The sequence below is a fragment of the Parasteatoda tepidariorum genome, chromosome 6 (assembly GCF_982258835.1).
Source record: "Parasteatoda tepidariorum strain Cologne lab strain chromosome 6, Ptep-v5.0, whole genome shotgun sequence".
NCBI lineage: Eukaryota > Metazoa > Arthropoda > Arachnida > Araneae > Theridiidae > Parasteatoda > Parasteatoda tepidariorum.
In genome coordinates this window covers 21,935,596-21,959,527 of record NC_141760.1, presented here as the reverse complement: position 1 = coordinate 21,959,527, position 23,932 = coordinate 21,935,596, and the positions used below count along the sequence as shown (strand labels likewise).

Sequence of the window (23,932 nt, the reverse complement as noted above, 5' to 3'; positions counted from 1 at the left end):
AATTAAATTTTACTCAATTCGTTTAAAAAATTTGGTCTTTTAAATCTCTACTTTTCCTTTTAACGTCTTATTTGTATTAGCTAACAACTATATATCTAAAATACATAAAATGAAAACGGAAAAGCAATAAATAAACTTTGAAAAAAAGTTCTTTAAAAAACTAGAAAAACTTCTATTAGCCCAGCTGTACTGAAACTTTAAGGCAATACTTTATGTTCAAACTTCAAAATTCTCATTCGATTAAAAATAATAATAAAAAGAAAAAAGAAACAATCTCACTAAATTTAACATTAGAAAATTATTGTAAACCTGATTCCCCTCCATCCAATAATACTGTCTTAAAAACTTAAGTCATGCGCAACAAAGCACTAATATTACTGCTGGTGATCATTATCACTCTTGGAGTTTGCTTTCGCAATTAAAATTGAAATTGGAGTTTAAGTTTTATTGACATTCTGTTATATTGTTTCAAGTTAAAGATATTCGAGTTAAAGAAAGTAGGTACACCGTTTGATTGTATTTCATTTTCATTATTAAGTATTTAATTTACGTATTGTTATTTTTTTAAGATTATCAATTAATATTACCATTTAACTTAGAAATCTAAAACTTAAATTTAAGCTTGGGACGACACAACCTAAGGGACATTGATTATTATGCTCTCTTCTTAATTTCAATAAATTTTAAGTAAACACTGAAACTATAATTTAAATTTAACTATCAATATTTTAATTTATTACTCTTATTATTATTTGACATTAATTTTTTTTGGATGTACGCGTTGCCTGAAGATTCATGTAAATAGTTCCAGAGACATTGCAAAAAAAAGCAAAAAGTACAAATTAAATAACTATTAAAAAATGAAATTAATACTAGCGTTAATTAAACTTGCATTAATATGAAAATATAGCTCAACTAATAAAAATTATATTTCCCAAATTGGAGATTTATTCATATTAAAATTTTTATGACGCTTCAGACTACTTATCAGGATTTTAAAATCCAAACTGTGTATTACTGTGTGTGTTTGAATCTGAGTTTTGCCAAACGTAGCATTTATAATGCTTTCTTCGCGCACTTTCGAGTTTATTTAAGGCTAGAAGATTGCAATTTAAATTTCGATAACTTTCCAATTAGCTTCAGCTCATTAATTTCTAGACAGAATAATATGTGTTTTATTCGTTTTCTAACCACTATTAGTAGAATTTATTGCTTATAGGAATAATCTTCTATCGAAAATGTGACTTTTTTTCCTAGTAGCAGGAATGTTCAATTTAGAATTGGAACTCTGTGCTATATGTCAAAACATATTTTAATCGCTTTCTGTCCACTATTAGCACAATTTATTGCCACATTATTGGCTGATAGGAAGTCATCATAAATCGAAATGTTAACCCCTTCCCGACTAGCTAGTGCGCGAATTCAGACTAAACGTCTTATCGGGATGCATGCACACCGTCGCTTAAATTAATTACGTTTATTAAATGGGTATTTAGATTGTGTAACTAACAACTCAGAAACTTTTCGACCGATATTAATTAAAATAAAAAATTAATTATTAATTTTTTTTGCCAGAATTAGTTTTGGTTAAATGAATTTTATAATTTTGCGAAAAAAGTTTAGATTTATTTGAACGTGAAATACGCAAAGAATTAAATTGACATTAAATGTTGACCCAAACTTTCGATCCCTCTCCTACCTAAACTATTGGAACCATATTTTTAATATTGTGACGACAACCAATTTAAAGGCAGGAATTGAAATCCTACTAAAAGGAGGCATGTTTTTTCAACGAAACACTTTTTTATTGTTGTCTGGTTTTATAATTTAAAATGTAGTCTACAATAATAAATTAGCATATTTAAGATAAGGCCCTTGAACCAAGTTTGGGTCACGGTTTAGAACAGCGGTTTCCAACTGGCGGCCCGGGGGCCGCATCCGGCCCGCGAAGCCTTTTTTCGTGGCCCGCGAACTAAAATATATTAGTTGTTATTTTTTTTTTGTGGGAAATTTTCGTACAAAATCTGTATGGGTTTAGAATACTTTTCTCGTTAACAAAAACCTAATTTCTTCGTTTCAATGAAATTTTACATACCAGCGGTGCAAAAATATTTATTTCTCAGGTTTTGCATTCAAGAAAATATTTATTCAAATACAAAAATAATCGTGAATGTTGTTAGTAGTGGAAAATTGGGGCTCAAGTCGCAGTCATTGACCCCGAGTCGATGTGACAGTATACTCATGGGGCTCATGTCGCAGTCATTGACCCCGAGTCGATGTGGCAGTATACTCATGGGGCTCCTGTCGCACTTGGAAAATTTTTCTGAAATGGAGGGAGATTGCGAGATCCCCTCTTTAGATAAAGTTATATCAGAAGGATGATTTTTATTATCTCTTTTTTCGAAAGTGAAAGAATTATTTTGATTTTCGGGACTTAGAAATTTTTCGCAAACTAGTATTATTTTTCAATTCGTTCTTAACTTTTATTTTTTTTTTATTATTATTATTTATTTATTTTTTGAAATTATTCAATTATTATTTATTTATTTATTTCATCATAATTTCCACTTTATTCAGGAAATCATTTCTATGACTTAAATTTTTTTTCTATTTGAAATTTAGTTTATTATTTTCAAAAATTTTAATGTAATGTATCCGATCATCTTTTTCATCTTATCAACCTGTGGTTTGAGGAAAACTATCATTCTAGAGAAGATTGATTGATTGTATTTCTTGTGTTCAAATAATGTGTTTGGAAACAATAAGTCCGATAAAACTTAAGAATTTTTCACTGATATACAATGCATTAACATTTTTCTTAAAATTCTTATGCTTAAGAAAGCTTTTAAGAAAAGAAAAAAAAACGATAAAGCATTCTTGTCTTTAACCGAAGGTTAAAATGTTTTGTAAACATATAGAAACACACCATAAATGGAAATTTTGATAAGGGTAGCTTGTTTTTTCGATCACATGTGTGCTAAAACGGCTCTGATTGGACAAAAATTACTTGAAAAGTGATATAGTTCAGTAGATATTCTCTAGTTTTCGAAAAGTTCTTTCTTGATACGATACTGCTTCATTCTATTCAACCATGAAACGTTCTTTGGCTGTAATGGAGGAGAGTGTAGATATACCTGTCCCTACACCATCTACTTTCTCGGAAAATGTTATAGTTCTACCGAATCATCACTACCATCTTGGTGGTTTAAACTACGTTGCTGTTACATTTTTCTCTGGTAGTATACTGATACATCTTCGGGAATATCTCCAAGGTGAAAATGGAAATCTCATTCCAACGAGGAAGGGTACAACTCTAACTCCTTCGCTCTGGCTATCCATTGTGAAAAAATCTGATACCTTTAAGGAATCTGCTTTAGCTGGAGAAGTGGTCATTGTAAATGATAGTCTCTTAATTGCGAAGGCGAACTTCGACATCGGAACCCATGTAACCTTCCAGAGGTATTATAAGAAAAAAAACTTTAGTAGACAATTTTGTGACTCAATGTGTTCACTATCAGAAGATGAATTTGTGAAACTAATGTGTGACAGAGACTTGCAAAGGAAAATATCATCTAGTGTAATTAATGAATTATATTCCCATGTCTTCCCTCAGACAGTGCTCAGAGAGGTAAAAAATCACCCTGCTGACTCTCCCCCTCCTCAAATCGAACAGAGTGATGTTGACTTGTTGTTATCAACTTCCCTAATTGAACTATTGAAAACAAGCTTAGAAGAGAATGTACCAAGTGCATTTAAGTGTACAGGTTGTGAGGAGAACTACGAGAACCAACTGGGGCATGAATGCCTCACCTTCAACTATGAACAAAAAATTTGGCAGTGTGGTGAAATAGCCATACTCGACATCAATATGGAACAATTATCTCAGAACTTTGTGGAGATGAATAAACACATTGTGAATTACATTAATGCTGACTTTTTTTCAAAATTGAATGCAACTATGTTAATGCGTAGTGTGAAAGATTTGTTTATAGCGTCAGATCCCATTCCATTGAGAATGTTTTGATTTTATTGTGGTTTTTTTTCTGTTCCGTTATCTTCTGTAATAATCTTCTTTAGTGTATTTTTTTTTTCAACTTTATTTTGTTTAAGTGTAAATTTTCTTAATCTTATTTAAGTTTTGTTTATGCATTTATGTTTTCTTAATCTAATCCCTTCTTGTTTTCTCTATACTAACGTATATATTTAATGATGAATTTTTTAAAAAGAAAATAAATATGTTTTCTATTTTTAATTCGTTATCATTTTTATTATACACTTTCAGAAGGTAACACTTCATTTATCTGTCTCTCAGAATGCATTTGAATGACTTATACAATGATCCCGCGCTACCTGCGAGTTTCGGAGGGGTAGAGGCTTTGTACCGATCGATGAAAGGAAAAGTTAATCGTAAGGAGATAAAGAAATGGTTAGCATCACAAAACTCTTATACTCTTCACAAAAATGTAAGAATAAATTTTAAGCGGAATAGGGTGATGGTTAGTGGAATGAATATTCAGTTTCAAGCTGACATAGCAGATTTGAAGGGGGTAATGAGTTTTAACGATGGTTATCGCTACATTTTAACATGTATTGATGTCTTTTCGAAGTATGCATGGGCTTTCCCATTGAAACAAAAAAATAGTGCAAGTATCATTTCTTCATTTGAAAAAATATTTAAAGAAAGGAAACCTTTAAAGTTACAAACAGATCAAGGGAAAGAGTTTCTTAATAAAAAGTTTCAATCGTATTTAAAAGAAGAAGGAGTACGTTTTTTCACTTCATTTAATCAAACTAAAAGTTCTATTGTTGAGAGATTTAACCGCACCTTAAAAAGTAAGCTCTGGAAATATTTCACCGCTAAAAATACTTTTAAATTTATCGATGTGTTAGACAATGTAATGAAAAGTTATAATAACACTTATCATCGTAGTATTAAAATGGAGCCAGCTAAAGTTACGAAGGAAAATGAATCACAAGTTTTCGATAATTTGTACAAAAATATATCTCCACGTGAAAGAAATACATGTGCATTTAAAATTGGGGATGCTGTACGCATAGCTAAAACTAAAATGACTTTTGAGAAAGGATATGAAAATAACTGGTCTGAAGAAATATTCACCGTGACCCATTGTATCCCTAGAATACCTCCAGTGTATAAAATAAAAGATTTGTTAGATGAAGAAATTAAAGGAACGTTTTACAAGCAAGAATTACAAAGAGTTGTTGTTCCTGAAACATTTCCAGTAGAAAAAATTTTAAAAAAACGATTTCATAGAAATAAGTTGCAATATTTAGTTAAATTCAAAGGATACCCTGAAAAATTTAATGCATGGCTTTCTTCTAATAATTTATTCTCCCTATAAAAATGCAATGATTCTACATTTGCTTTTCATTATTCAAGATGAGTTTCTACGTAACACTTCCGAGTGATGCCTCCATGGACATTTTCCCCGACAATACTATGTCTCACTTTTTAACAAAACTTCCTAAACGACTCGAGTTATTAGGTGAATGGGAAGTGGGTTTAGTGGAAGTAATTTATCCGAGAATGTGGAATAATATAACTGTCGGTGGAAATTCGTATGAATACGATTTAGGGAATGGTGTGAAAAAAATAAATTCCATTCCAAATGGTTTTTATGAATCGGTGAATGAAATTATCACTCAGTTTGAAAAAAATATAAAGATACAATTAGGTTTCAATAAATTCTCGAAGAAAGTAAAAGTGCAATTATCAAACGGCGCCACACTTACCTTATCAGGAGGATTAGCCGAAAGTTTAGGTTTCCCGCCTAACGAGATAATCGGAGAAAATGTTATCCCCCCAGGTACGTTATCCATAGAAAGTCCATTCGTAGCTGATCCCAATGTTGATTTACACTTATTATACATATATACAGATATCATTCAACCTGAAATGGTGGGGGGCGTAGTGGCCCCCCTTTTACGAATTTTAACAGTGAAAGGTAGAGATGGAGAAATGGTGCACGCTCAATTCGAAAGACCACACTATTTACCTCTTTCTAGAAAAAACATTGAGACAATAGAAATACTTATAAGGACACACAGTGGTCGTTTAGTATCATTTGAACGAGGGAAGTTGATAGTGAAGCTTCATTTTCGCTTGAAAAATTTGTAAGACAAAATAAATTATTCATTAGAAAAAGAGAAAAAAAAAGAGAGAGAGAGTGAAACATGTATCAAAACTATCATTGTTGCATGAAATCTTTCGAAGATTATTACTCGAATCAAGCGGGAAATGGATTATCCTATTACAAAGGAATACGCCTTCAAAGGGGGAGTGGTCTAGGCGGAATTTTTAAAAGTATGTTTCGAATGGTTTTACCTTTATTCAAATCCGGGGCGAAAGCAGTGGGAAGGCAGGCTCTCAAATCCGGAGTTGATATTGCAAACGATTATATTCAAGGAAAAGATTTAAAAACTGCGTCAAAACAACGTATGAAGGAGGCGACTAAAATTCTTACGAATAAAGCTGCGGATAAAGTTAAAACTATGGTGGGAGGACATAAAAGGAAACGTACAGCTAGAAAATCAGTTATTAGTAAAAAGTATCGCAAAGTGTGCACACCTGATATTTTCACCAAACATGGCTTTGATAAGAAATGATTCTCCACCCTCAGTTAAATCTGAACTCGATTTGTTTCTCATGCCTCCCACTCAAACCGCCATAGAAAAGGGACAATGGTCAGAGTATTACCCCATATCCAGTATTCGTGACGGACTTCCCATCGAATTTAATATATCCGGGACTTCAGAGGAATATTTTGATTTGAGTGCAACGCAGTTATATGTTAAAGTAAAAATTTTAAAAGACAATGTTCCTTTACCCGAGAATGCGAAAACTTCTACCTGTAATTTATTTTTTCATTCTCTTTTTTCTCAAATCGACGTTGCGTTAAACGATCGTACCATAACCTCTTCAAATAATACTTATGCGTATAGATCTTACATTGAAACATTATTGAATTACGGCTCCGACTATAAAAAAAGTTTTTTAACTTCCGAATGTTTTTACAAAGATACCGCCGGACATCTCGATGAAAATGATCCCTTTAAGGAAAACGTTGGATTGAAAAAACGTGCTACAATGATTGCGAAGGGAAATGCATTGGAAATGATTGGAAATTTACATTGTGATATTTTCTATCAAGACCGCTTGTTATTAAATATGGTTGATCTGAAAGTGAAGCTTGTAAGGAACAAACCAGAATTTTGTCTCATATCCCCCGAAAAGGGAAATTATCAAATAGTAATTGAACACGCATCATTGTTTGTACGCAAAGTGAAAGTGAGTCCGGGAGTGTTGATTGGTCACGCAAAAGCTTTGGAAAAAACATCAGCTAAATATCCACTAGATAGAGTATTATGTAAAATGTACTCTATTCCGACAGGATCATTCTCCTTTTCTCAGGACAATGTCTTTTTGGGTCAGCTACCAAAGAGATTAATTTTAACATGCATTGATAACGATGCGTTCAATGGTAGTTATACTACTAATCCTTTTCATTTTAAACATAACGATGTAAATTTCGTGGGTGTGTATGTGGATGGTAATCCAGTTTGTTACAAACCCTTAACTCCAAATTATGAAAATGGACAATACATTCGCTCTTACAATAGTTTACTGTTAGGAAGTGAGAAATTAGCGAGCAATAAGGGGATTTATATAAACAGAGATGAATTTTCTAAGGGGTATACGTTATATGCTTTCGATTTAACCCCAGATTTATGTGATGGAGGTTACCTCAATTTAATTCGTCAAGGGAATTTAAGAATTGAACTCAAGTTTTCCAAACCTCTACCCAAGACAATTTCGCTGCTCGTTTACGCAGAATTTCAAAACGTGATCGAAATAACAAAATCTAGAAGTGTTTTATGTGATTTTTCGGTATGAACACTCTACAAATTGAAGATATATTAAAGAAGGATACGTTCACCCGAAAAATATTCGCAGGTGTTTTTCCGAGCGATAAAATCCCGAAACGGATAAATAAATTTCCTTCAGCATTTATCGTGAATACGGACATTCACACCAAACCGGGAAGTCACTGGTTAGCTTTTTATGTAGATTCACCCAACACTGTTGAATTTTTCGATTCCTACGGTAATTCACCGAAATTTTTCAACACTTACATTCGTAACTATTTTAAAAAATATAAATTTGTTACTTATAATGACATTCCTCTTCAAAGTGCTTCCACTGCTGTCTGTGGACAATATTGTATTTATTACTTGTATTTCCGTTGTAGAAATCGTACAATGAAATGTATTCTCAATTCGTTTGAATTAAAATCTGTGCAAAATGATAAACGTGTTTATAATTTTGTAAAGAAAAAACTTTCTTGTGAACATGTACCATTTTTAATTTAGCAATAAAGTGAGTCGTATATAAATAAGTGTGATGTGTGTTTATTCCTTTCATTTATAATCATGCAACCATTAAGATCACCTTTTACTTCCTTAATTTGTGGTCCTACCTCCTGTGGAAAGACCCATTTTTTGAAGAATTTTTTAAAATTTCACACAGAATTAATCTATCCAAAAATTGATAGAATTATTTGGTTTTATGGGATATACCAAGATTTGTATGATGAAATTCCAAACGTCACTTTCGTGGAAGGGTTACCCGAAAATTTTAATAGTTACGCGGGTAAAAATTCTTTATTTATTTTAGATGATTTAATGTCTGAGTGCGGAGACAATAAACGAATCACTCACTTGTATACTCGGGGATCTCATCACATGAATATATCTGTTATCACAGTGAGTCAGAATATTTTTCACAAAGGAAAAGAATTTAGAGAAATATCTTTAAACTCTCATTACTTATTTCTATTTAAATCGAGGCGAGACGTGACCCAGATATCTCATCTAGGAAGGCAATTATATCCCAGAAATGTGAAATTTTTTCTCGAGGTATTCGAAGATGCTACTAAAAAACCTTACAGCTACTTAATGGTGGATTTAAGACCCGAAACAGAGGAAAATTTACGCTTGAGAGCTAAAATATTACCAGGTGAAGAAACGTGTGTATATCAGCTGAAATAAAGGAAACTTCTCCCGATAACGCTTCATCATTTGATATCATGGGTGCTTCGAAGGAGGATGTGCAAAGACTTCGACTGATATTAATTTGCCCCAAAAAGTCATTAAAATCACTGTTGAAAAAACTACCGAAAACAACTATAAAATGCATTTCCGAATGTTGTTTAAACACAATAAAAGGGAACATACCCATCTCTTCACACCAGAAAAGAAAGTTATCTCGTCATAAGCATACATTGAGAAAACTCTCCGACAAAAAAATATCTTTGAAAACAAAGCGAAACCTCATACTTCAGAAAGGAGGATTTCTATATACACTCTTACCTGCGGCACTCGGAGTTTTAACGTCTCTGTTAAATAAATAAATATGGAATATGCAAAAAAAATGATTTTAGTCCCCGAGCACATTGTTTCTCGCCACGTTCCCTCAGATGAAAAACTGAGCGAATTAGATCGTGAAATGAAGGAAATATTACTATCTCAAATGGACGATGATGCGAAAATTAAAATGTATAATCAAGTATTGTTAAAGAGAATAAAAATAGATTTAGTAAATTCACCTCTTGAGAATCAAGAGACTCCCCCCGAAGACCCGTTGGAAACAGAAACGGAAAGGAAATTAGAACCTGAAAATTACATTGAAAGTTTAATGTTGTCATCCGTCCCGAAGCAGTTTACACAGGCTACAAAAAACATTCTCGAATTTTTAAAGAAAAACAATGAAATCGTATCTTGGACTCCACGAGGAGAGCTCTTACACAAAGGAAAAATTATTGAAAATTCTAACATCGTAGATTTAATCAACAGCATGATGAGGAGAAAAAAGAGTGATACTTTTATTACAGGCCAAGAAGAATTTCGCGAAATTCTCAAAGATGTGAATTTACCTCAAACATTTATAAAAAATGAATCCTTTAACTTACGAAAAGTTAATTCGCCTGTATCCAAAATGAAAAAAACTAGAAACAAACCATACCAATGGTTGAAAATATGATTGTAATATTATGTACGTATAAAAATAAAGTAATACTAATAAAAGAGTGTGCATACAGTTGTGTTTTTATTTCCTATTATTTTAATTTCATGAATATGTGATAATTTAATCAGCGTTCGCGGCGCGGCGGCTCTCGCGGGCGTGCGCGGCGGTTCTCGCGGGTGTGCGCGGCGGCTCACGCGGGCGTGCGCGGCGGCTCACGCGGGCGGGCGCGTCTACTCTCGCGGGCGGGCGCGGTGGTGACCCCCTCCCCACGTAGGGGAAAAACAGGTTGTTATGACGTCATTTCGCTCAATTACCGAAATTTTAATCATGTGACGAATAATAATTGCAAACACGTCATAAGATAGATAATTCCTTTAACTACTGGGTGTTCTCACATCACTTACACAGAATCAATCATGAATTTCGATAGTAGAGTCATCTCTTTATGTTGCTTCATTTTGATAAACGTAATACTTTTCACTGTAAATCTTTTAAACTCACACAATGTAGTAGACTTATGTCGAAGTGATGGAATTGCGATATCGGATAACGTCTCTTTTTCCATTTGCAACGATACCTTCGATTTAAAGTATAATGGTCAAAGAAAAATAAGCATTATGTCCGCGTTTCAGATAATGAACGAGACAGAAAGAGTAGAAAATGAGGGACGACGAAACATATCAGAAGATGGTAAGTAACGTTGAGTGTAAAAAGGGAGGATAAGAAATTATCGTTAAAGGAAAGAATGGACATTTTAACATTTTTTCGTGAGATTGAAAAGAATCTCCCCACTGAAAGTAAATCCTAGAGGTATTTTGTGATAAAAAAAAAAAGAAAAATAAGGAAAAAAAACTTTTAATGTATCAGTGAGAATATCTCAAACATTTTAAAAGTATAGTGGGTTTTTATATTTTATCTAACGACAATGAGACTTAAAACATCTCTTTCGGAGTCAACACAAAGAAAGAGAAATTACTAGCTTTGGAATATCGATGATGAGTTGATATTTTTTACGAGGGGAATAGTTTTCAATTTATCTGAAAATAGTGTTTACAAGTGTCTGCTGCAAGTGGAGCCGACCCCCCTTTTTCTATATCTCGTCTTTTGTTTTGAATGCGAACTTCGATGATTATTTTCTCTATATAAGAGGTTTGCTTTATCGAAGAAAAGTATCAGTTCTTACCGGACTATTCTCCCGTCCACATCTGGACCATGGATATTTCTATGATAGACGAAGAAGCTGATGAAGCGATTCGAGCAGTTCCCGAAGTAAGTAAACATTGTTTTCCAAACTTTTCATGTACTACTTTATTGGTTAGAACATAATCATTTCTATTTAAAGGCTGTCATTTTTTTTTAAATATTTTTTATATCTATAATCCATTTTATATTATTTCAATTCATTTATATTTAATTTTAAAGTGGGTGTGAGCATTTAGGTTCCGACTTTGAATGAAGTAAAAAATGTGAAATTAAATGTAAAAGTTTCTCTTTTCTAAACTTCCTCTGCAAATTTTTCTTCTGTATTTTGATACATTTCTTGGTTGCAGTTATTTTATTCAAAAGTATCTACTTTCTTGTAATTTATTTTCAATATCTTAGTTTCATTTATTTCAATATTTATTTTACATCATTTTAGAAGTAGGTGTAATAACTAAAAAAAAAAAAAAAAAAAAAAAATAATAATAATAAATTTTTTTTTTTTTTTTTAACTGAAATGAATTAAAAAATAAACGAATAAACAATAAGTAAAATAAAAATAAATAAAATAAAAATAAATTAACAAGGAATAATTAATTTTTCCTTTCTTCAAGTTTGTGATAGTTCTGTGTTTATATTATCATTATATTAACCCTGTATTTATTTATTTATTTTGAAAGGAAGTACTACAAAATTTAGACGATGGCAGTGGAAGAGCAAGGAAGAAGAGATCCAACAGTCGTGAATGCTCACCCATGAGGGGATATGGAAGAAAGAAAGTGAGAAAAATATCCACTGACGATGAGATGGATGATCCCACCGAAGTCATCGAGGATGCGATGGACGATCCTGCTGCTGATGAGTTAATCAGAAACTTTTTAGATGATCCGAGCAGAATGGAATATAATACCACTGACCCGGGACCCAGCGTACGTAAGTTCATTCTTACTATACTTCATAAATACTCGCTATGCTTTTCCTTCTTTTTTATAAAAATATTTAATTATATTTAATATAAAGTATCTTATTAGAGGGTATTTACTTATTTCTTAAACGAGGATTAGAAAATTGATTGTACTCGAAAATAAAATGGAAAAAAAAAAATAAATGATTAAATGACTTTGATTATTACTTATATTTCAGGAAATAAAATGAGCATAAAGGAATAATATTTCACAGTAAAATTTAAAATTTATACTTAAATAACACTATTTTTATACCCATTGAAATGTATGAAAAAGTAAGAGAGGGAGAGAATAAATTATCTTATTATTAATTTTTACCGTTTTTAAATACTTTTTAAACTTATTTTAAGTGTAAATGATTCATGATTAGTTTAACTTATTCCATTACTCTTTTACAGACATCTAACGTCACCCAGAGATTGACAGCAGAACATCCCCATGAAAGACAGGCGATAGATGGAGGATTCCGGAGCCACACCCTCTTCACCAGTAAGAATAATGACTTACTTTTATTCTTAGAGGATTTAAAGTGCGAACTTTTCAGTACGTTACGAAAATACATTGCATTGTCGCCAATCAAATGGTATCTTTGTGTAAAAGCACTCTTCTCGAGAACTGGGCAGGGAGGTGAGCGAGAATTAGCCACCTCATTCTTCAGGAGTTGTAATGAAATTTCTTTAAACAGTGACACTTTAGAAGAACAGGTGAATTGTGCTTATTCAAAAATAATTTCTTCTTTTGATGAATTCATTGATAGGGGAAGTGGGTGGGTGTTAGAGGAGGTAAATTATTTGGAAATTAACACTGCGCATTATGTTCCTTTAAATGGTTCATCCTTTATCCCTCTCCCCTCTGAAATTGCTAAGAGAAGAGCCGTTTTAAATATTCGAAATTATGATGAGAAATGCTTTTTATGGTCAGTTTTGGCAAACCTCCACCCTTGCCCCGATAGAAAACAAGCTACCCGCGTTACTAAATATTTAGAATTTGAAAATGAATTAAATGTGGCAGGAATTTCTTTTCCAATGAAATTAACTCAAATTTCCAAATTTGAAAAATTGAATAATCTATCAATCAATGTTTTTGGACATGAAAAGGGAGATATTTTCCCATTGCATCTCTCAACAAATAGAACTGGTGTTAACCATTCCAATCTTTTACTGATATCTGAGGGAGAAACACGTCATTTTTGTCTAATTAAAAATATGAGCAGATTATTAACATATTTAACCTCACATAAGGGCACTGCCTTTTATTGCGATTATTGTCTTCACAGATTTTCTTCTCAAAAAATGCTTGACGATCATGTAAATTATTGTAAAAATCACAAAATGCAAAAAATAGATATGCCTACCGCAGGTGAAAATATTTTAAAATTTAAATCTACTCATATGATGCATAAAATTCCCTACGTTATATACGCGGATTTTGAATGCATACTTGTTGATGATTCAACGAATATAGGCTCTCACACCGAAGTAAATGCACGCCATGTCCCCTGCGGATATTCTTATGTTATAATTGATAGCGCAGGGAAATGTCTTAAGCCTCCAGTTGTGTATAACGGAGAAAATGCAGCTGAACGTTTTATTCACTCTTTATTAGGTGAAGAAAAAATGATTTTAGATTTGCTTTCTGTTAATAAGCCTATGCGTTTAACTTCTGAAGAGCAGGTGACTTTTTTAAACGAAACGCATTGTTTTATTTGTAAGGAACCATTAAACGAAGATAGAGTGAGGGATCACTGCCATATTACGTCAAAATATAGAGGTGCTGCACATTCTAAATGTAACTTGAATTATAAAATGATAAAAAAAATTCCGGTTATTTTTCACAACCTAAAAGGGTATGACTCCCACCATATTATCAAAACGTTAAGTAAAATAAAAAATAAAAAATTTTCTTGCATCGCTACAAACGCTGAAAAATTTATAAGTTTCTCGATAGGTTATCTCCAATTCTTAGATTCATTACAGTTTATGCCCGCTTCCCTTGATAAATTAGTAAACAACTTGAACGAGGATGAATTTCATATATTATCTTCACAATTTCCTCGCGAACAACAATCTCTCTTAAGACGTAAAGGAGTATACCCTTACGAGTATTTTAATAGCATGACGAAATTTGATGAAACGAAGTTACCCCCTCGCGATAATTTTTATAATACCTTAAACGATGAGCACATCTCTGAATCCGATTATAATCATGCATGCAATGTTTTTCAAATTTTTAAAATGAGAACTTTAAAAGACTATCATAATCTTTATGTAAAGACGGATGTACTTCTCTTAGCTGATGTTTTCGAAAAATTTCGAACTTTGTGTTTATCGCACTATGAAATCGACCCATGCCATGTATACACTGCACCTGGTCTAGCGTGGGAGGCGTGTTTAAAGATGACCAAGGTAAAGTTAGAACTTTTAACAGACCCCACTATGCATTTATTTGTAGAAAGTGGTGTGAGAGGTGGAGTTTCTGTTATCTCGAACAGGCATTCAATCGCCAATAACAAGTTCATGAGTAGTGGATTTAACCCCACCCTTCCATCCTCATTCATTATGTACTACGATATGAACAATCAATACGGTTTCAGCATGGAGGCGCGTCTTCCACTGAAAAATTTTCATTGGCGAGAAAACTTAGAGCTGACCGCAGAGGATATATTAGCTATATCGGATGATAGTGAAGAGGGGTATATTTTAGAAGTGGATTTAAAATATCCGCAAGAGATCCATGATTTGCATAGTGATTTACCCGTTGCGCCACAAAAATTAAAAGTAACTTCAGATATGCTTTCTCCTTACTCTCAAAGAATCGCAAGCGAATTAAATGTGAAGAAAGCTTTTAATGTTTCAAAACTCATTCCAAATTTGAGCGATAAATGTAATTACGTTGTTCATTACAGAAATTTGAAATTATATCTAAAATTGGGCTTACAACTTACAAAAATTCACAAAATTTTATCTTTTAAACAAGAATCTTGGTTGAAACCATTTATCGCTTTTAATACCGAGATGCGTAAAAAGGCAAGCAATTCCTTCGATAAGGACTTTTGGAAACTAATGAACAATAGTGTCTTCGGAAAAACGATGGAAAATCTCCGAAATCGAACAAATGTTGATATAGTCACTGATAAAAAAAGGGCTTTAAAATTAATTGCGTCCCCCTCTTTTCATTCCTTCAATATTATTGATGAGAATTTAGTAATTGTCACGAGACATGTAACATCCCTAACACTCAATAGACCCATATACACTGGTTTCTCCGTCTTGGATATCAGTAAGACATTTATATACGACTTTCATTATGGGCATATAAAGAATAAATATGGATCGAGAGCAAAGTTATTGTTCACCGACACCGATTCACTTTGTTATGAGATTCAGACAGAAGATATCTTTCTTGACATGGCAGAAAACCTTGATTTATATGACACATCAGATTATCCCTCAGATCACTTCTTACATTCCAATAAAAATAAAAAAGTACTCGGTAAGATGAAGGACGAACTGAATTCAGTAATTGTTCGGGAATTTGTGGGACTACGCTCTAAAATGTATTCTTTGTTGAGTGAAAACGGGGAGAAAAATACTGCAAAGGGCGTAGTGAAAAGCGTAAGACAGAAGCAGTTAAAACATATTAACTATAAAAAATGCCTTTTCGAAAATTGTCGAGTGAGAGAAAAAATGACCACAATCCTATCCAAAAACCATGAACTATATTCAGTTACTACGAATAAATTAGCTCTTTGCCCTCTGGACGATAAAAGATATATTTTAGAAAATGGATGCGACACGCTAGCTTACGGTCATTACAAAATTAATAGTAGTTGATGTATTTACTCATTTATTTCATTCAATCTCTTTTTTTTTTCCCCCTTTCTTTCTTTTCATAGAAGTAATGTATTTTACTACCTCCTCTCCCCACCACATTAATCTTTAATTTTGAAACTAATGGTAGTTAATTTATTTATGAAATCTATTGTTTATTTCATCTCGTCACGTTTTATTATTATTATTATTTTAAATTTTTGTAAGGAGTAATGTATTTACCACTCAAATGAAATATTTCTTCCATAATTAAACTTTGCAAGGAAAAAAGGGGCAATTTCTGTTCTTCTAAAATGTCACTTCAAAGATTAATAATTTTTTATCTGCTTTTAATATCCATTTTTGTTGTACATAATGTAAAATTTTGTGAAATAATTTGTACATCATGAAATGAAATTATATTTTTGCGAGTGGATGTTCTGATCTGTACCTTTTCTCCTCAACATACAATTATTGTTGGCAACGAGGATTGATCTATTGTATAATAAATTTTTCATCATTAATTTATTGAATAAATATGTTTTTTTTTTAAAATTCTACATTTTTGTATTTATTATTTTACACTTTATTATAATACACATTTAAATTACTATTAATGAAAGTGAAAAAAAATTACAATGTTGTAAGGTGATAAAAAAAATTAAAAAAAATAAGAATAAAAACTTTTATTTGAGGGAGATGAAAGAAAAATCATAATATTCTTTAGGTGTAATACACAGAGTATTTTTTTAATTGATTTTAATTGATGATTAAATGTTTTTAATTGATGTAATTTTCAATAATCAATTCATTCATTAGATAATTCCATGAATAATGTTTAGATAATTCCATGAATAATGTTAGGAAGTAAACGTTTATATCTAGACATAGAAGTATACGAATAAAACCTTATATTTTCACTTACTCCGTATGCGTTCATGGTATACTGGTTAGCACACTCGAAATAAACCAGTATTCCATGAAAGCATTTTGTGTAGAGTCCACGAGGTTGTTGGTTCAATTCCTGTTTCAGATATTTCCATTTTCAGAGTGTTTTAAATATTTATTTCTCTTTTTTTTTTTTTCACCTTATAAATTTTAGAATTTTAGTATCTTTTTCAACCAACAGATGGAGATACGAGTATATAGTAAAAATAAAAGTTTTTCCAGGAGTATAAAGTAATAGATATAATGAAATGAAAACTCTTATTTTTTCTTCCTTTCATATGCTTTCATAGCATATTGGTTAGTGTAAATCAGCATGCTACGAATGCATTTTACACAGAACCAAGGAGGTTGCTGGTTCAAATCTTGGTGGAAATTTCTTTATTTACGCATTATTTTTAAATATTATATATCACTTAAAAATATAGTATCAATTCCACTCGCTAGAGGGCGACATGAACAGCGAATAAGGAGTTCGAAAAAAAAAAGCATGTTTCACTTTATAAGTTTTAGTATTTGATAGAACCACCAGGTGGAGCCACGTAGTTTAAATTAAAAGTCATTGAATTGCGATCATGACCCCCCCCCATGAGTATACAACCACATCGACTCGGGGTCAATGACTGCGACATGAGCCCCATGAGTATACTGCCACATCGACTCGGGGTCAATGACTGCGACATGAGCCCCATGAGTATACTGCCACATCGACTCGGGGTCAATGACTGCGACTTGAGCCCCATGAGTATACTGCCACATCGACTCGGGGTCAATGACTGCGACTTGAGCCCCAATTTTCCACTACTGTTGTTCTTTTTTATTTCACTTTTTTTTTTTTTTTGTATTTTGTGAATATAATTTAGCATGTTATGTATCAGAAATTTTCTCGAAGAAATTCTCCGTTTTAACTTTTTGAAACCACTCAATTTCGGCGAAAATATTTACGCACACATTTATAAATTTTAAATTTAAAATGCAAATATCTATTATCAGGTGATTGCAGTAGACAAACCTCAATTTTCTCATTGAACATTTTGTGTGCTACTGTATAAGTTTTATGTCTTAACAACTTGATATCTGTTGCACATCAATTGTTTAATACATAGCTGCACATTAAAGTTATTGTAGCCCGAATCATTTAATATGCAGTTTGATATTTTTAAAAATCTACTTCTTATTTTAATTTGTAATTCAATAGTTTTGTTTTGTACAGCTTGGTAAAAATCTGACAGAAATATTTAATGTTCCTTCAAACATAAAAGAGTCCTGTATAAAATTTTGATAAAGTTGCGGCCCGCCATTTGATTTGTGTTTTTAATTGTGGCCCCCGGCCTCATCTAAGTTGGAAACCCCTGGTTTAGAACAACAGATTTATTATTTTAGGGAACTACCCTTTTTAATCCTGTTTTAAGTGGTTCATAATAATACTCTGTTATTATAAACCACTAATCATTACCGTGTAATAAAATACTCAGTCAGGAGCAGTTTCTGCGATCATTAGTAAAATACCACGGATAACCCCAACTGTAACCAAGTATTAGATAGTATTGAATTTGTCTGTAATCTGCAATTTAATGCCCTGTTTTCATATTCATTTAAATACATTAAAATTTTATTTGACCATCTGATTCTGAAAAATTGTCAATTGTTTCCTGTATTTTTGAAGAAAAAACAAAATTTTAAAATAAAACGAGATTTAACGTTATATTTCTACGCTAATTACCTGGTACAATGTTGAATTTTTTTCTAAAATTAAAAAAGTGTCAAAGATTTTCTTTTTTGTAAATTGAAGGGCAATTCTTGAGTCCTCTACCCAACGCTATTCACTTAAGTAATTTTGTTTGAAAAATTGCTTGTTTTTCTATATCAATTAAGAACTTTAAAAATTTTCTTAATCCGACTGAGCGTTTCACATTTTTGTAATTTCGTACGGAAATTTCTACTCAATACACAACTTTTTCATTGAACAAGAAAAAAAAAATCGGATTTCCATCAGAAAATGAAAGAATTAAAAATGTTTTATATTTTTTAGAAAGATTTCATGTTTAGCTGCCATGGTAAAGACTGTATGGCCTTTGTGGCAAATCTTCTTAGAAGGTTAATAACAGATGAGGTGGCCATCTGCTACAGTTTAACTGGAAAAAGTAAAAGTGGACAACTGAAAAACTCTTTTGAAAAGACTGACATTTACAAGATGATTAGAGGTAACTAATAATACACTGGTTATCATAAATTAAGGAAAAATCACAAAAATAGCGATAACTCTTTCAAAAGTAAGCCAAACCGTGCAAAATTTGCATATGTTGTCCACTAAGAGTAGCTGAGTAAAATTGCAATATGCAAATTAGTGGCGCTGCACTCGGCTTACGTCATCTGCCTGGAGCATAAAAGTCCAAGTTTGAGAGAAAGCACACAAATTTTACTGTGATTGCGACATTGAAAATCTGAGATAGCCAATTCGTAATAATGACCTCTAGGCATCATTTGCCTGAAGAACTACGATGGAGAGCCATCGGGAGACTAGAGGCAGGGCAGAGTCAATCAGAAGTGGCCAGATGGCTAAATGTGAGTCCATCTGTGGTTCATAGACTTTGGAGGCAATTTCAAACCACAGATTCGGCATCTAGGAGGTTCAGTCAAGGACGGCCAACTGTTACGACCAGTGCCGATGACCGATATTTGACATTAAGTGCACGCAGGAATAGAACCGCTACTCCGACACATCTTAGATCCTCTCTTGCTGCAGCCACCGGAAGGTTGGTGTCAACGTCAACTGTGCGCAGAAGGCTCCACGAAGGTGGTCTGTATGCGAGACGACCAGCCATTTGCGTGCCGCTCACATCACGCCATAGGAGAGACCGTTTGCAGTGGGCCCGACAACATGTCCACTGGACGTCAGATCAATGGAGGCCTGTTCTCTTTACGGATGAGTCCAGGTTTAGTCTAGAAAGTGACAGTAGACGTTATTTGATATGGAGAGAACCTGGGACCCGTTATCATCCATCAAACATCCGTGAAAGAGATGCATACGGAAGAGGCAGTGTCTGTGTTTGGGGAGGCATATCCTTAGGAGGGCGCACATACCTCCATGTCTTTCCAAGGGGAACCGTGAATGCTCAGGTTTATCGAGACAACATCCTTGATGCTTATGTGCGCCCATATGCCGGGGCAATTGGTGATTGCTTCCTGTTACAGGACGATAATGCAAGACCACACAGAGCTCGCATTGTTGATGATTATCTTCAACAGGAAACAATTACTCTCATGGAGTGGCCAGCTCGATCCCCGGACTTGAATCCTATCGAGCACGTTTGGGATGCTCTAGGGAGGCGTGTATCTGCCATCAATCCGCCCCCTCAGACCCTTGCCACGCTTGCAACTGCTTTACAAGAGCAATGGCTCTCACTTCCTATTGAACTGATAGACCGCATAATTGAAAGCATCACACATCGCTGTTTGTGCTGTATTGCTTCTAGAGGCAATCATATTCCATATTAAAGGTACTTTTTCTATTGCAAACCGATACTTCCAATTTGTTTATTTTATACATGTGCTAATTTCTATACTACTATTAATGTCTGATAATTTCTTTTTATGTTGTTTAATACCTTACTATGTGTTGTATATTGTGGGTAAGTTTCATAAAATTCCATGTGTAATTTCTTGAGTTATCGCGATTTTTGTGAATTTTCCTTAATTTATGATAACCAGTGTATATATATATGGGTCATTCTCACAAAAACAGTCATTTTCATGTCCCCTGTATATTTTATGTTTGTTTTACAACTTACGAAAAAAATTTTTTCAGGGAAAGTGTCCCTCAGAATGCAAACTAACAAAAGAATAAAAATAAAATTATCAATTTTTATTTTTTATTAATTTTAGGTAATAAAAATATACCAATATGTCATTCCCTCACTTGTCCCCACTGCTGATTTTAAAAAAGAAAAAAATTGTTTCTGAAATAAATTTTTTTTTTTACAAATTTGTGTTTTTTATTTGAGAATATTTAAATATAGAATTCAGAAAATAAATTTTAAATTTAATTTCTGATAAAAATATTAACACAGCACTATTTTGAACTTTGTCCCCAGTGTTTCGCGTCATTCCCTCACAACAATGTTCTTATCACCTGCAATCATCTTAGAATAAAAATATTTTAATAAAAACTTCAGAAGTTAACAACTGGCACCATAGAACAAAATTGCAGTATGTTTCCATCTTCAACTTAAAGAAGCTTTGATGTGGAATGAATTTGAATGAATCAAACCAGGTAAAATTTTTTACATTTGTCATTCCCTCATGTCGTTTTTTAGAGTAAAATTAAATACAACTTCATCGAGAAAGTGGATAATTATATGTTGCTTTCTTGTATGAATATAATTGTATGTGATTAACTTCAGAAATTAATAAAGCCTAACTGTTATTTTTAAATTTTATTGAATTCGTCATTCCCTCACTAGTGTTTAAAGTGAGGGAATGACGCTGAAGTGAGGGAATGATTCAAGATGAGTATATTATTAAATTTTTTTTTGTTCAATCGTGCCAGCCAATTTTATTTCCCAAAGCTGTAAAAACTATTAAATATATAAGACTAAATTATAATAAATATTAGATATACTTAGTATGTTATCATTTTCAAACTTTAGGTAGATGTAACTTAGATAAAAACATGTATTTAAATAAAATATCATTCCCTCACTATTAGTGTCAGTCCCTCACTTTTTAAATAGTGAAAATAATTAATTTACTTACTAATTAATTTGAAAAATAAATTAATAAATTGATTTATTAAACTAATTAATTTATTTATTAAATTAATTAATTAATTATTAATTATTATAAATTAATTATTTAAAAAATTAATTAATTTAAATATTAAGTATAATTTATAGAATATATACTTTCTTTATAATGCCATTACATATTTCTATTAATATAGAAAGTTTCAGAGCTTTTTATTCACTTTACTTTTTTGGGATTTTATGAACTGAAAAATGACAGTTTTCGTAAGAATGACCCATATATATATATATATATATATATATATATATATATATATATATATATATATATATATATACACACAGAAGAATTATAAAATTTCATTCGCATTTATTCATTTATTCACTTTTTTTAGATGTTTGCATCCAGTCTTTTGATACATTTAAAGAAAACTATTTTAAAGAAGCCTTAAGTGACTGGCTTTCACAAGCCAAATTTAGAAAAAGGAGAAGGTATGTTTTATTTTGTTTTTAAAATATTATTGAGCAGATAAATTTAATAGTACATTAATATATAATTAATATATAATTTTAGTTCATTAATATATATTTTTCTTTATATATAAAAAGAAACTTGTAGTTGATATTTTAAATTATTGGCAATTATAAATTATGAAAAAAAAATGAAGAGTTTTATTTGTGCAAAATCTTTTTGTAGTGACGTTTAAAAATATATACTTTTAAGAAATTTTTTTTCATTGTTAATAATTCATTAATGGTAATAAAAATACCTGTTATTATTTATTAATTATGTGTGATATTACATTTAAATTAATATAAAAATTCCAATAACAGTTAAATGATAATCTTATAAAAATATTTGAAAATCTTAAATTTACTGTAAAATGAAATCCGATCAAAATTTTAAAAATTACTCTATGAATTTAGCGAATTCATGTGGAAATTTAAAATCAAACTAAATTCTGTAGCTCTGAAATGCTTACAAGTAGGCACGCAAACAAACTCAGGAGTAGACTTATTATTTTATTGTATATGGACAGGATGCGCGAATACTTTTATTTATTTTTATTGATTAGTTTCTTTTTTAAATTATTAACGGAGTCACAGTATAACTTCATAGACAGATTCTGGTGCAATTGTTTTTTTTTCCTCGTATTTCACTAAAAAAATCTGTTAAAAAAAGTTTTTTGTAGTTTTCCTATAGATATTTCTATAAAAAAATTACCTTTTTTTTTCAAATTACAAAAAAAAAAATTTACTGTAAAATGTTTTGATCTGAATTATTATGCATATTTATTTGGTTTGTTCAAAGTCTTTACTCTTCGACGACTAAAAACTTTGATATCGAAATAACAACAAACATTATATTCAACAAGTTCAGCTCAAGCCAGAGAACAACGAAACCTGTTTTCCACAACCCTTTACAATGATCAACACACATAATGGACATGAAATTCTCTCGCTTCTCATGAGATGACAAGACAACCACAATTCTAATTTCTATGGTAAACACCATCTCTTGATCCACAATCAAAATAAAAATTTTAGATATCAACTGTACAGACTTTTACCGAACTGTGTATGATCTGATATGCAGGAAGAAAAAATCTTATTTACAAAGATTTTTTTAACAGTTTTTGTTTCAAAAAAATTCATTTACTATTTTTTTTCCAGTAGCACGAAGAAATTTTCTACTAATCAGAGATCTTCTATAATATGATTAATACAGGGTTTCTGTTTGTTTTTACAGTGTAGTTTCAATTCCACTGATGTAAATTTTCCCATTTTATTTTTCAGGGAAACGAGAGCTGGAATAACCTCAGTTGCTGAATGTTCTGAATGTTTGACAACTTCATTTTTTATTTTTGCTTCGACATATTTTTTGTTTTTATGTTGATGTGTAATTTTTTATTTGATACAACAATTATTTATGGAATAAATATTTGTTTAAAAATCTATTTATTGCTATTGTATTTTCTACATTTGAAATCCAATTGTTTTTGAGAAATTTTTAACCTATTTGAGCTACAAAATATAAAAACTGGCTTTTATTTTCTATAGATAATATTTTAAGAAGTGTCCCATTTATCTAGACAAAAAAAAATGCTTTACCATAATATCAAAGAAAATAATATTAATGCCAGTTGTTAGCACTATGAATTAAATGTTTAAATTTTGTTTTATCCTGTTATATACTTAAAAATTAAGGTAATTTTTCTGTGT

At 31.6% G+C, this 23,932-nt stretch overlaps 3 protein-coding genes across 3 annotated transcripts; all 3 read left to right on the top strand.

Annotated features, from left to right (window-relative positions):
- The first annotated feature begins 382 nt into the window (after nt 1-382).
- LOC147807678 (uncharacterized) lies at nt 383-23,638 on the top strand. The gene is made up of 4 exons (XM_087165529.1): nt 383-497; nt 18,997-19,168; nt 22,105-22,201; nt 23,507-23,638. The coding sequence occupies exons 2-4, from the start codon at nt 19,006-19,008 to the stop codon at nt 23,604-23,606; spliced, it is 360 nt and encodes a 119-aa protein (XP_087021655.1). The 5' UTR covers nt 383-497; nt 18,997-19,005; the 3' UTR covers nt 23,607-23,638.
- Nucleotides 6,608-9,069, top strand: LOC147807680 (uncharacterized protein F54H12.2-like). Its single transcript, XM_087166751.1, has 2 exons — nt 6,608-7,655; nt 8,696-9,069. Exons 1-2 carry the CDS (start codon nt 6,608-6,610, stop codon nt 9,067-9,069), a joined length of 1,422 nt encoding a protein of 473 aa, XP_087022877.1.
- LOC147807679 (uncharacterized) lies at nt 10,960-16,579 on the top strand. The gene is made up of 3 exons (XM_087165528.1): nt 10,960-11,314; nt 11,926-12,174; nt 12,609-16,579. The coding sequence occupies exons 1-3, from the start codon at nt 11,258-11,260 to the stop codon at nt 16,041-16,043; spliced, it is 3,741 nt and encodes a 1,246-aa protein (XP_087021654.1). The 5' UTR covers nt 10,960-11,257; the 3' UTR covers nt 16,044-16,579.
- Nucleotides 23,639-23,932: the final 294 nt, after the last annotated feature.